At 43.0% G+C, this 14,567-nt stretch overlaps 1 protein-coding gene across 1 annotated transcript; it reads left to right on the forward strand.

The window, feature by feature from the left end:
- The first annotated feature begins 962 nt into the window (after positions 1-962).
- dalrd3 (DALR anticodon binding domain containing 3) lies at positions 963-12,780 on the forward strand. Its single transcript, XM_083768751.1, has 13 exons — positions 963-1,394; positions 5,141-5,454; positions 6,222-6,556; positions 7,848-7,906; positions 8,014-8,115; positions 8,864-8,928; positions 9,480-9,538; positions 9,818-9,900; positions 10,191-10,317; positions 10,450-10,508; positions 10,681-10,797; positions 12,025-12,093; positions 12,387-12,780. The coding sequence occupies exons 1-13, from the start codon at positions 1,143-1,145 to the stop codon at positions 12,504-12,506; spliced, it is 1,761 nt and encodes a 586-aa protein (XP_083624877.1). The 5' UTR covers positions 963-1,142; the 3' UTR covers positions 12,507-12,780.
- Positions 12,781-14,567: the final 1,787 nt, after the last annotated feature.

The following is a 14,567-nucleotide window of genomic DNA, read 5'->3' on the forward strand; positions in this document are numbered from 1 at the left end:
CCTTATGATGACATGCTTTTTTAAGAACACTTGGCTTCAAGACTGTATTTTCACAAATGGTTTAAACCCAATATCTAGAGACAATTGACCAAAAACAGCTCTTGTAATTGTTTTATGATTATAATAAATATAATAATTTTGAACCTACTACCTGGTCCTCTAGTCTGTTTCCTGTATATCCATCACTTGATCACTGTCACTGATGTACACAGTACGTAGGCCTACATGCAACAACCACTAAAGCTTGATTTATTTTATTCTTGATTGCAAACACTGTAGATCGGCTATTTTTTTGTATAGTAGCCTATAACTCAGGCTTTAAGTGTCTGTCTGTTTTAGATTACAATATTTTAGCTATATAGGCCTATTAGAAAGTAATCATTGCTAGCCTATATAGAGTGAAACTTGCTCAGTAACTGTGGTCTCCCAGTCTCCAATAGTAGCCTAATTAAGAAGAAAATGCATAGTTTCAGGTTGGGGTGCCAATTTCATCCAATTAGGAGAGATATCCTACGTCAGCAGGATAAAGTTACATTGGATTGGAACTGTTGGAACTGACTCACAAAAAATAAAAATTGGAACACTATAAAATGTGTGATCCACCTGAAAATACATTCTGTTTACTAAAGAGCTGGAGAGACAAAAAAAGGGACCGCTCTGTTACTGAACAAACAATAGAATGCCATACATAGCAATGAGTACATGTCAGAATATAGATATATATATATCTTAATATACAAATTTTGTTTTAAGTAACGAAAGAAATTATCCCTTGTAGGCTAGGCTACTTTACACTACAGCAACGTTAAACTGTGATCACGGGGTGGCACTGTGATCACGGGGTGGCGCTGTTTCACACGCCTTTTAGCCTTGGTCCACAAGGAAATAGACCTCGTGAAAAACAAACATTTGCATTTTATGGTTCCGCACACAGGGAAATAAACCCAATGCAGTGCTTTTTTTACACTCAATAATACGGAATCGATTGGTGAGCAGCCAGCCCTACTCCTGTGACAGAACAGGACGTGTTGATCGAGGCGTTTTTGAAAAAGAACATAGCTAGCTGTCATTACGGAAATTACTGCCATGTTTTGAACTGAAGGCATGACCACCGTTGCCTGTTAGCGAGTAAACGTGGGACGATGATGATGATGGACAAAATCGACGACGAGCCTCCGTCGCCTTTTCGGATCACGCCGACTGTCCGGGCGCTCAGCTCCGCACTCCGAGGCAAGCGAGAGAATGTGTCCGACGACGACGGTCGAGACGCCGGGGACAGGGTCTCCGGCGAGCCGGAGAAGCTCTGGTTCAAGGAGAGCAGTGCGAAGAACCTCCGGAACAGGGACTTCTTGTCACCGACCACAATGTTGAACACGCTCTATGCGGACGGCCAGGTGGGTTTGGTTGGTTGGTGGTTTTGACTTTAAGCAAATGGAATCTGATATGTGTTTTATATGTATAGTATTTTGTGCTCGAATCGCTCGAATGCAGAGATTAGTACCGCTTGAGCAAGGAAAACACATACAAAAATAAACAGGATTGCCATTGACAGCATCTCTTCTGCGTTTGACAGGTTGAAATGTGGGACTACTAGAAGAACTCATTTATTTTATAACATAATAATTCACGAATGAACAACAAACCGCCTATACTAATACTTAGGTGAATGAAATGATTAAATGGCGTACATTCCGGAGTAGCATAAATAATCCCTACATGACTTTGTGGTCGGACGGGTCCCTGAAATGAAATGACCCCATCATGAACATAGAGTAGATCATGAATGATCAAACAAAGCCTGCGGCAGCAATTAGGAAGCCCTGGCTGCCAGATGCAATATGGGTCACACACACACACACACACACACACACACACACACACACACACACATTACACAGCTGCCTGCAAGCCTGGAGAGGAGAGCTGTGTTATGTCTCTACTCTGGTGCATTTAAATGTAATAGGACAAATATACTTTTTGTTTGTAGATGTGATTTTCAAGAGACTGTCATGAAAACCTTAAAGGACCACTTCACCACTTTTCAACCTATCTTCATATAATAGGTCCTCAGTCCTCACTAATAATCATGAAAAAATGGCACGATTTTTTCCTACTCAGTCTGTGTCTCATAGGAGGGCTGTGGGCAGTTTAGAAACCGTCTCCCATTGACATCATCGTTAGGCAGATTATCTTTTTAAACAAGATTTTTTTACAAAAATGTTTAGATTTTCATTATCGTGAGAACATTTCAGGACTAGAAAGCCTGCAGTTTCTATTAGCTTGTATTCCCCATCGATGATGTCACTGGAAGACGGTTTCTGAATTGCCCACAGCCCTCCTATGAGACACAGACTGAGTAGAAAAAGATTGCACCATTTTTTCATGATTATTAGAGAGGACCTATTATATGAAGATAGGTTGAAAAGTGGTGAAGTGGTCCTTTAAGCAAATGTTCAATAATTAGGCAAATATCTGTATACATAAGCCTGCATGCTATTATATTTCATGTTCAGCCCTCATCTAGGCTTATTTCGACAATTTGTACACAGGCCTCTGTACTACACGTTTGTATCCGACTGTCCTTTTATTCTTGTGTACATAGGGTGACAAGATCCAAAGTGTTCATTCCCATTGACAATGAATGGAGACTTGTTATGTCATGATGATGATGTATGATGATAAGAGCACCCCTCACTTTTGCTGATAACATCTATATTTGAATCATATCGAATAACAAGTATCACTTGTGTGGGACGGTACGGGGGGCGGAGTAGCAACTTATTTCTTAAAACCTTTGATTCTAACATGTAAACAAAATTAAATAAGAAGGTTGCCTCTTATATCCAAAATATCCAAATTCTGGCATATTTTCATATAATGCTCAGATTAGGAGACCAAATTTTGAGCTCTGGCTCCTGGACTTCCGACTTATTTTGGTATTGCCATTAACACCTGAATGCAGCCTGACTACTGACCAGTAATGTAAACCAACCAGAATCTCAACTGAGAATACAGGTTCTGTTTCAAGCTCCGTCTATAAAGAGACACAATTTGGCCATGCAGTTCAAACCTGTCACCCTGCACTGCAGAGCCACTATTACATAGACTTCATAGACAAGCTTCATAGACAACCTGTTGTTGTTCTGTAGCTGCTGATGCCCTTTTAGGATGACCAGAATCAGATCCAAACTGTTCATTTGAGGGACAGAAGTATTTGTGTGGAACCGGGGGGACGGGGCGGTGTTAGCAACTTATTACTCAAATGCGTTGATGTCATATTCTACCATATAGGCCTAATAATACCTATAATTGTATTATTAAACCCCTCTGATCTCACATTTGGTTTTAAATGCAAATTTTGGTCATGGGTAGTATGGCTGACTTGGTACCGTAGCCTAGGGGATATTTCTCATGTTATTTTAACAGACTTAATAGTAGGCTACATTTTGCAGGAAAGAGGCAAATCAGGGCTTTATTATAACAGAAAGCCAACTATTAGGGGACTATAGGGCATTTGCAATTTTGAACACTGCTAGAACATGTGGAACATGGTCTCAATTTGTGGGACGCCTGAAAAGTCCTGGTAATGAGGGCCTGTCCCACGCAAAGGGGGACATCTGGTCACCCTATGTGTACAGTGTACTTTTATTGTTATATGACAGATAGGACATTTGCCCAAAGTATTTTTTTAGGGAGAGTGTGCAACAAAGTGTAGCCTAAAGTTTTAGGTCTGGCAGTAATTAAACATCACAATAATGCATACGAATAAGGAATAACATTGACCACAGGTTTCACTCTCCACTGTTATCTCCCAACAAAGGGAGTCTGTGGCCTTATCCCTTATGCCATTGGTTCCCAAAGTGGGGTCCGGGGACCCCTAGGGGTCATTGAGAGAGTTTCAGGGGGTCCCCAGCTAGATGATAATTAGGAACCATATGGACCCTTATGGGTCTGTAACTGAGAGAATGTACAAATGGAACCAAATGGACCCTTATGGTCTGTAACTCAGAGAATGTACAAATGGAACCAAATGGATTTGGTTCCGTTTTTGTACACTGTCAGAGTTACATCAACATTCCTTTTACACTAGCCTATGTATTGGGGGTCCCAGAGATAGAAATGCCATTAAATAGGAGGCCGTAGCCTAATTCAGGTCAATGTCAAAAGTCAAAGTCTTACTATTTGTCACACATGTTACCGCAGTGAAATCTGTTCTCCGCATTTGACCCATCTCTTGGAGCGGTGAGCCGCTGCCAAGGAGTGGTGAGCTGCAGCCGTGCTGCGCTTGGGAATCATTTGATTAGTTGATTTGACTCCCCCAATCCAACCCTTTGATGCTTAGTGCCAAGCAGGGAGGCATTGGGTCCCATTTTTACAGTCTTTGGTGTGACCCGGCCGGAGATCGAACCCCGACCTCCCAGTTTCAGGGCAGACACTCTAAGGCCTGACTCACACGTGCACAACAGATTGATGTATGCTTGTTGTATAGCTGATGCAAGCTCACAATGCATTTCCAATGGGAGTCACATGGTTTGACACAACATTTGTGTTGTATGAGGGGGTGGGGGGCAGTCGAAACACAGCCGAAAGCCGTACAACACAAATGTTGTGTCAAACCATGTGACTTCCATTGGAAATGCATTGGGGCAAGATGTATCACACCCTTTGTATACATCTAGCATGCATCAATGTTGTATGCTAGATCGAAACGTGTGAGTGAGGCCTTACCACAAGGTAGGGGAGGGGTCCGCAGGCTAATGAGTATAATTTTGGGGGTCCTTGACATGAAAAAGTTTGGGAACCATTGCCTTATGCGTAACACCCATTCTGGGTGGGACTGGGAACACCTTTTGGTGTTTTAAGCATTATGTTATGCTTTAGCTATTGAAAAATAGCAGATTGTACGTCTGCTATTTTTGGAAAATCGTGAATGCGCAAATCCTTGCTTCTGGGGGGTCCCTGGAAAAACATATTTTTAGATGGGCGTTGGCGGCCAATTACATATAATTCTGGGGGACCTTGACATTTAAAAATTTGAGAACCACTGATATAGAAACATAGTATTCTCTGAAAACTGTCATGTTTTAGAAGACATTTGTAGAATCATCCTCGGGTCTCTCCATTGTTTTGTCCACCCCAGGTCCCTCCGGCAGTGATGTCCAAGGTCCTCTCTCTCCGAGGCAGCGGGGTCCTCCCCGTGGCCGGGGGCGAGGTGAAGGGAGAGGGCCTGATGGTGAGGCTGGACAGGCCTGCATGCTTCAGGGCCATCCTGGCAGGCGGAGCTACAGAATACCTGAAGCCCGCCACCTCGTGCCAGCGGCAGGGCGGCGTGGTGCTCAACTGCCCCGCGCTGCATCCCAAACCGCACGCGCCCTGCCCCGAGACGCTGACCCTGGGCCAGCTTAGAACTGTTCTGCTTGCTGACCACATGGGGGCACTGCTGAGAAGACAGGGGTGAGTGTCAAAGAGAGACTAGTAATAACAACAATTCCATACGGACCCCCATTTAATGGCATTTCTATCTCTGAGACCCCAATTGTTATTGTAAAATCAATGTTAATTTAACTCAGAGTGTACAAATGGAACCGTTCCATTTGTATCCATTTGGTTCCAAACTATCATTTAGCTGGGGACCCCCTGGAACTCCCTCAATGACCCCTGGGGGTCCCCGGACCACACTTTGGGAACCACTGGTCTATAACCAGGGAATATACCAGTATATAAAAAAAAAAGTGAGGGGCGCTCTTGTCATCATACATCATCACATTCCGGCCAATCACAATTGGCGTCCTCACTTGTCTGTCCTCACTTTTTATCCTCAATACGTACTTTGCTCAGCCAATCAAATCATCGCTATGGGGTGCTCACTGCTCAGCCAATCAAATCATCGCTATGGGGTACACACGCACATACAAGGCTAGGCATAGGAGGGGCCAGCGTCCCACAAAAACTCAAAATAAATACATTTGACACTTAGAAACAAGTCACAAAGCAAATATGACCTGACCAATCAAAGCTCATGAATACGTAAATACACAGACAACCATAACACAGTGGCAGCACAATACAACACATTTACCAATAAATAGTATGAATTTATGCACACACACACACACACACACACACACACACACACACACACACACACACACACACACACACACTGTGTATACTACCTATAATACAATCAAACTAAACCAGTGCTTGTCTGTCTGTTGCAGATTCACAGTGTCATACTGCCCCGTGCTCCCCGAGCACAGCGACATCGTCGGCTTCCTCCGAACGCTCGGCATCGATTGGCCGACCGTCCCCGCCAACTGGACCAATGAGGACCGGGAGGAAAAGATGCGGGACGCGCTGGAGAAGTCATCGTACCGAGAGAGGGAAATGGACAGAGGCAGGAGAACGAGTGGCGGAGGAGGAGGAAGGACGAGAGAGGAGGAGGAGGAGGAGGAGGAGGAAGGAGAGGACGAGGCAGCGCTCAGAATCAACCTGAAACAAGTGTTCCAGGAGGAAGGGTTGCTAGGGTATGACCCCAGCCTTGGTACCTGCACGGGTGAGTTGAGGCAGGGTAGGGTTTGGGGTCAGTGTGGATTTCGTTGACTAAAACGAAGATGAAAAATGTTCGTCGACTACCTTTTTCCACTGACGAAAACTAAATGGAAAAACTAAGCTATGATGACTAAGACTAAATATACTGACAATTTCGTCAACAAATTAAAAACTAGACTAAAAAGTTAGCAAGGGACTATAGTGGACAAGAGATCCAGTATAAGTCATTTTACACTTGGTTGCATGCTGAAAATAGTCGATCTACAAGCACACAACACGTCGCAGCGCCAGAGCGACACGTTGTGAGCTTGTAGATCGGCTATTTTCAGAGAGATAGTTGGATGTGATTTAGGTTTTGGGGACACACACCGTGTAGGAAGGTTTTGATGATGGGGTTTAAAGTTAGTGGTTTGGAGGAAGAAGGTCCTCTAGTATTGTGAGCAGAACCAAGTTACCAGTAAGTCAGTCAGCTACAGTTGATGCCACAGGCTGCGGTGACAGTGATGCCACAGACTGATGCCACAGGCTGATGCCACAGACTGATGCCACAGACTGATGCCACAGGCTGATGCCACAGGCTGCGGTGACAGTGTGCATTTGAGCTATAAGTCACTCACTCTTGGATGTGCCACGTGTCATCTGTGTTTCGTTCGTTCGTTCATTTATTCATTCCTCTACAACATCCTTACTATTAGTGGTTAATGTATGTTTATTCATTCATTCCTCTACAACATCCTTACTATTAGTGGTTAATGTATGTTTATTCATTCATTCCTCTACAACATCCTTACTATTAGTGGTTAATGTATGTTTATTCATTCATTCCTCTACATCATCCTTACTATTAGTGGTTAATGTATGTTTATTCATTCATTCCTCTACAACATCCTTACTATTAGTGGTTAATGTATGTTTATTCATTCATTCCTCTACAACATCCTTACTATTAGTGGTTAATGTATGTTTTCATTCATTCCTCTACAACATCCTTACTATTAGTGGTTAATGTATGTTTATTCATTCATTCCTAGTCTACAACATCCTTACTATTAGTGGTTAATGTATGTTTTTTGATCAAAATTAGAATCGCCAAAGTTAACTAGTAACTAAAGTTTTCAAATAACTGTAGTGTAGTGGAGTAAAAGTACAAATTTTGGCTCGGAGATGTAGAGGACTGGAAGTAAGTACAAATACCTCAAAATTGTACTTAAGTACAGTACTTAAGTAAGAGTACTTAGTTACTTTCCACCACTGCTTACTACACTGGCCTAGTGATCTGTTGATGTCTCTTCCAGTGCACAGAGACAGCGTGTCCCACCTGGCCCAACTGGACAGAGCTACAATCGACTACACAGTAAGACACCACACACACACACACACACACACACACACACACACACACACACACACACCCCAGCAGAAGAAGAATGTCTCATTTTACCCTCTACTTCTCCTCTTTAGGTATCCGCAGTAACAACAGTGCATGTGACATCCTGCCAAGATGAGTTCCGTCAGCAGCAGATAGCCATGCTGTGGAGAGCTAGCGGTGCCACACACACACAGGTAACAGGAAGTCACACACTCGGGTAGGAAATGAAAGCGGTGTGGCCTGTCTCGGTCTGAGTAAAGGCACATGTTCGCTTCTTGCACTTACTGTAACGGCAAGCGTTTGGGCCGGTGCAACCGGTGGGGCCTGAGTAGAGGCACGAGTTAGCTTCTTGCACTTAAGGGTTAAGAATGATTACATTTTTAATACATAGTATAAAATAAAGAACTAAAAGGGAACTAAAGAGAGCTAAAAATAGTCCCCACTTGGGGCATGGTGGCAATGGAATTCCTTCCGTGTATGTTATCAGTGTTTTTTCTCATATTGAGTCAATGTACACAAACTGCTTGGTACAAACCTCAAAGTAGGTTTGTGTTCTTTTTCCACCGTGCCATATTAGTGCTTGTTACTGTGCAAAGTGCAAGTGGCTTTTCTATTGTAGCTAAATCATTTGAGACTTTTTTGTTTGGATTCTAAAAATCATGTTAATACATGGTGTAACTGTCAACGAAAATAAATAATCTGTGACTATTTACAAATGACTATTAATCTTTGTTCGAGCTTTAACATTACGGTTGAAGTGCATATGTGAAAACGGCTTATGGAAACACACACACACTGTTCAGGCGGACTCACAAAGGTAGCGTGCGTGCTCATACACACACACACACACACACACACACAGTCACACACACACACACACACACACACACACACACACACACACCGTTAACTCATCTATTTTAACCAAATATTTCTCTCCAGAGACATCTGGTATGTGGACCAGTGAAGACTCCTGGTTCACAACTCACTGCAGCCCAATACCTCCAGTAAGATTCTCTTCTCTTCTCTTCTCTTCTCTTCTCTTCTCTTCTCTTCTCTTCTCTTCTCTTCTCTTCTCAAGCCAGGGCAAAGGCTATAACAACCTGATTACCGGGTGTGCCAAACTTGTTGTTTCTAATATGATATTTTACGTAGAATTCTGCTTGGGACATTTTTGTATTGCGCATAGTTAATGAGATAATTTGCATGTTAGACATTAGCTGAAATAAATATATTAGATACATGTATAGTATAATATGGCAATAGGTTGACATAGTCATATATTTAGGGCACAAAATATTCACATTTTATCAAATATAATGTATATTTATGTGAAATTAGGTTTTAAGGTGTGATTTTAAGATCAATTATGCAAACGAAGTCATTCTTTAAATATATTGTGTATGTATGAATTATTCTTTTGATGAACTACACATGAAAAATAGATATTTGCCTAAATATGGTTCTATGCAATACTTCGTGCAATATTAACGTTTCAAGCAATTTCAAATTGATGGTACTAGGTTGTAATTATTTCAGCATTGACTCTGTTTTCCAGGTTGAGAAGAGTTCAAATGAAGGAGGCCTCAGAGATGAAATATGGAGATCAAGTGGAAGGTGTGTGTGTGTGTGTGTGTGGGTGTGTGGGGGAGTGTGTGGGTGTGTGGGGAAACAATCAGAAATGTGAATAAAAACAAGAAAAGGACATCAAATTGCAGAGGCTATACAGAGTACATAAAAAAGAAAAGAAAACACTAAACCATTTTAAGAAAGTCAAATCAGATGGAGATGCAATATATTACGCAGTGAAGTGCGAGGGAAATGTTCAAAGAACGTTTATCACTGTGTGGGTGTGATGTGACAGCAACTGATGTGAAATGTCATCTGTTTCCTCAGGTCAGACATGGGATGACATCATCAGGGTCATGACCTCTTCCACCGTCAGATTTGAGCTATTATCAACGGTTCACACCAGCCCTGTGAGTTCCCCTGCAGCACTGTGTGTGCGTGCGTGCGTTGGTGAGTGCGTGCGTGCGTGCACAATGGTTGAACATATGTGGGTTGCATGTTTGTATGTATGATCATGTTATTTCTTGCATGTAGTGCACGCACGCACGCATGCACACATTGTATGTGATGTCTAAGTGTGTCATATTGGTGGTGAAGGGACTATCTTCCACTTGTAATGTAGTTGACATTGAACTCAATACCCTGAGTGATGTGATCAGATGAGTCGGAGTGATTGACAGACAGCTGTCTCCTTCCTCAGGTCACATTGGATGTCCACAAAGAAGGAGGCGTGTCCACCAAAGGCCCGAGGGGCGGGGCGTTTGTCATGTATAACTGTGCCAGACTACACACTCTGTTTGACAGCTATGAGAGAGGAGTGGAGAAAGGTGAGTGTGCAACAAGATAAAACATAATATAAAGTGTGCGCTAAAGTCAAAATAATGTTCCAAGTTCCAACAAAAATGTCAACAGAATTTACAACAATTATTATTTCAAAATGTTGTTTTATGTTTCCATAGGACTGTACCCCGAGATACCTGAAGAAACTCAGTTAGACTTCTCTTCTCTCAAAGAAGAGGTAAAGTTCTGCTCTGTTCTGTTCTTCTCTTCTATTCCTTAAAATTAATTTTAAACTAATAAAACTGATTTGCATTGATCTTCTATAAATGAATCTGTGCCTGTGGTCAGTTACAAGTTACAACTGATATCTGGCTTCTGTGTGTTTTTTGGGTTTTTCTTTTACTTGACAGGGGGAGTGGCTTCTCCTCTTCAATTACCTCATTCCATTCTCTGAGCTCCTGGACCAATCAGGGCAGGCCCTCGACTGTGAGGGGGGAGGAGCCAGGCTCAACATTAAGACTGAACAGGTCAGAAGAATTAAATAACATTTTAATGTACAATAATATATTTTTATTATTGTGGCATATTGTGATACCAGGGATAACGGTGTTGTTAACACTCTTGACCATGACTGCTTGTACTACGCTGTATTATAATAAAGCAATAAGCCATAAGAGGTCAAAGGTTACCGGGTATTTTATAATGGCTGAGAGACACGACGCGATGCGGAGTGTCTCGGCACACCAGTCTCTGTGACGGGGAATAGGAGACGCTTGATGTCCGGGCGTCACATTCACAGTCATATGAGCACGGGCGGTCTGGGTTTGAAAGGCAATCAAGTGCTCCCCTTCCCCAGTTCAGCTACAGAGCTGCAGGATCAATGTAACACAGCTGGTAATGATACAAAGTGATTGGAGGTGTAGATTATCGTGAGATTTACTACGTGGTCTAATCAGAAACCAAAGTATTGGGACTAACCGTTTTATAATATTATATATAAAACTAGAAAAAGTGCCCTTCTGGGCACAGGTCTCCACCAGGAGGATAGGAATATTTAGGAGTAATATAAACATGTTTTTTGTTTGTTTGTTCCAATCTTTGCCAATCAGGATGGAATATGGGAAATGGTGCAGATCCGTGTTGATGGCACGCATGCACAATCCACCTGTTGGTGGCGCTATAACAGGGCAATGTGAAATGGGTGGGCTATATTCCTCAGCCTAGTAGGAAAGTGCGTGAAAGATTTCACGTGAAATTGCACGCTGCGTTCATGATTTGAGGTTTTTTGTTCAAAACAGGCCAATCCTGCAAAATTTGAAAGCCAATGTTAGCCAATTAGGATGGAATATGAAATATCAGACACATCCGTCTTGAGCACATGACTATGGAGATACTGTGTAACGATTTGCGGGATTTTTGGACAAAATCTGTAGGTGTACTGTGCAAAAACTTGTTTTGCACAAAGCGGCCTCCTGGTGGCGCTATAACAGGCCGTTCTGGAAATTTTGGGGCAGAGGTTCATCGTTGGCATCCAGGGAGTGTGTGTGCAAAATGTGGCATCGACCGGGTTAACGGTGGCCGAGATTAGCTTCTAACGGACGGACGGACACACGGACACACGGACACACGGACACACGGACGGACGGACGGAGTGCAAAACATACTCTCTCCCCATGCCTTCGGCCTGGTGGAGACAATGAGCAAGGTTTTTGTTTTCTAATGCATATTTCTATACTGTATTGTCTGTATTGCAGGTTTGTAAATTCTTGGTGTCTCTCAGTAAAGACTTCAGCTCCTACTACAACAGAGTCCATGTACTGGGGGTGAGCGCACACACACACACACACACACACACACACACACACACACACACACACACACACACACACACACACACACGTGCGCACACACACATAAACGTTACTGCTCTTGTGTTCCTGTAATGTTCTCTACCATATGGTACAGACTGTGTTAATAGCCCATTGACCAGTCTGGTGACTTGTTATTGCTGACACAATGTGATTATAGCCATCATTGGAAAAACACCAGTTCAGTATGCGTTCAGCTACCCTGATGTTATATTTCTCTCTCTCTCTCTCTCTCGCTCTCGCTGTAGGAGCCATTGCCTCACCTCTTCAATCAGATGTTTTGTCGTCTCTACCTGTTAAGAGCATTGAGAGAACTCTACCACAGCGCGCTGGAAACACTTAACCTGCCCCCCATCAGACAGCTATAGCCCCCACACTGTCTTCACGCACTGTCCGGCCACATCACCTGCCCCTATCAGACAGCCGCAGTCCGAGCCCCCACTGTCTGCACATGCTGCTATTTGGCAACCGTAGCAGGTTCACACACTTAATTAAGCCTGTCCCCGATCCTACCACAGCAGTCTAGGCCCCACTCACTGTCTTCACATGCCCCCTATTTATTTAAGTATAGCCCTCACACTTATAACATGTTTAGTCTTGCTATTATGTGGCTATGACTGTAATGCTCCCAACGTGATTTGTAATTTGAACGTGCCCTTTGCTCCATTTGGCAGCTATACTTGTAGCCCCCCCCCCAAAAAAAAACAAATGCCCATGCACAGTAAAGTCCTCAGTTTTTTCCAACTGAGGATTTTTACGCGATATGCTTTAAAATAATTAGCCTTTTAATCTCATACTTTGTCTATTTATCCTTGTACTGCTGCGCAGATATCCTATATAACCCCAAGTCTGCATCCCATAACCCCAAACCTTTACTAAATATACATTTCCAAACTAATGGATAACCGTGCCAAAACCCCATCGCTATCTGAAACTTATAACTAACTGATTCCCCGGTAGTTCTGCAAATCCTAATGACACCATTACAGTGTTTATAAGTATTTTAAAACGGTCTTATTATTGTCTTAATCATTTCCCTGAGATGATAATAATTTCCCTAGTCTCTCACAGCGTATTACTGTCACTGCCTGAGGATCAAATAGTAGTTTTTAACGAGCCCATTTCCTGTGTGTTGTGCACCTTAAAATTGACTGGCACATACTATATTTATTGTTGGATGAAAGGAGTATTGTACAGACTATGAAATCCTTATCTCAGTCTCAATGTGTCTGTTTTGCCACTGTACATTTTTTGCTAAAAGAGAAATGGGTGTTCGCTCTGTCAACGGGTGCAAGTAATCAAATGGCAGGTGTTCACAATGATAGAAAGCATGAGTCCGTTGCACCCATGGGAACATTGGTGACATGTGTTTTAAAAGGAAGTAAAAAGCATGCAGGCTTCAGAATTATTGTTATTCCTTTTTTTTTAAGGCATAGTCACACATACATGCCTGAAACGTATGCTAACTTCTGCATTCAAAAGCGCGCGCGCGCAGCTGGGGTTTAACACAGAGCGCTCATTCATGAATCGATTCAGGCACGTTCATGGATTTGGTAGCACTTCCGCATTTTCAAATCAAGTCAAGAAAATTGCGGAAGTAGAGCCTCCTTCTGGGTGCCGCTTCCATTGAAATGAATAGCTGGGGGCGGGGCGGGGCAGTCCGCCCTCTAATTTATATATAACTCTATGCATGGAGCGGGCAACTTTGACCAGGTGTCAGTCATTAGGATAGAAGCGTGTGGCTGACCCCAATTGGTTAGCTTTGAGCTTGTAGTTTTCCTTCAGTGAGCCAACCACTCCAACATGAGTTGGTTGGTTCCCCCACGCGCGCAGCGTGTCACTTCTGGCACTGTGCCCACCTATCAGCAAGACAACATGTGCGTAATTGATGCGTTATGTGCCTCGGCATGCCTCTGCAATTCTCCTTCAGACACGTATGTGTGCCTCAGTCTGGGGCGGGGAAGGCTTTGTCAGGATATGTAACCAGACCGGGCGGGGTACACCCGTTTCCACTAGGCCTGTGTGTCGGGAACATGCAAATAAAACATTTTAATGAGACGTTCAGCTATGTGCTCTCGTGTCTTTATTCATATAAGCTACCCAAGGAAGGCAATACGACCAAAACCCTGTCTCATTAAAATGTTGTTCTGTACGTGTTGTAAGACCGTGTGAGACCTTTTCTTCTTTTCCACACGTTTTTTTCCTGAACACCCGTCATCAACAGGGACACGTACCCTCCTCCTTAACACACAGGTATTCATCCATCAGTGATAATGTGCTTAGGGCAGGTTGTCATATCGCTTGGAAATGCATGAAACGGCGGCATGAGGCTAACATTAAATTGCTCTTTTTGACTGCATTGTCATTGAGTGGGTGAATTAACGTTTAAATGTCACTTGTTGTCACACGCTTGAGAGGAATTGTTCAAA

This window comes from Protomyctophum parallelum, assembly GCF_964188405.1.
Source record: "Protomyctophum parallelum genome assembly, chromosome: 7".
Taxonomy (NCBI): domain Eukaryota; kingdom Metazoa; phylum Chordata; class Actinopteri; order Myctophiformes; family Myctophidae; genus Protomyctophum; species Protomyctophum parallelum.

Bases quoted from the DNA above. Each gene is read 5' to 3' on its own strand.
- dalrd3 (XM_083768751.1), top strand. From the start codon at position 1,143: ATGATGATGATGGACAAAATCGACGACGAGCCTCCGTCGCCTTTTCGG. The intron at 5,455-6,221 runs GTGAGTGTCAAA...TGTCTGTTGCAG, and splicing joins GCACTGCTGAGAAGACAGGG to ATTCACAGTGTCATACTGCC. The intron at 7,907-8,013 runs GTAAGACACCAC...TCTCCTCTTTAG, and splicing joins GAGCTACAATCGACTACACA to GTATCCGCAGTAACAACAGT.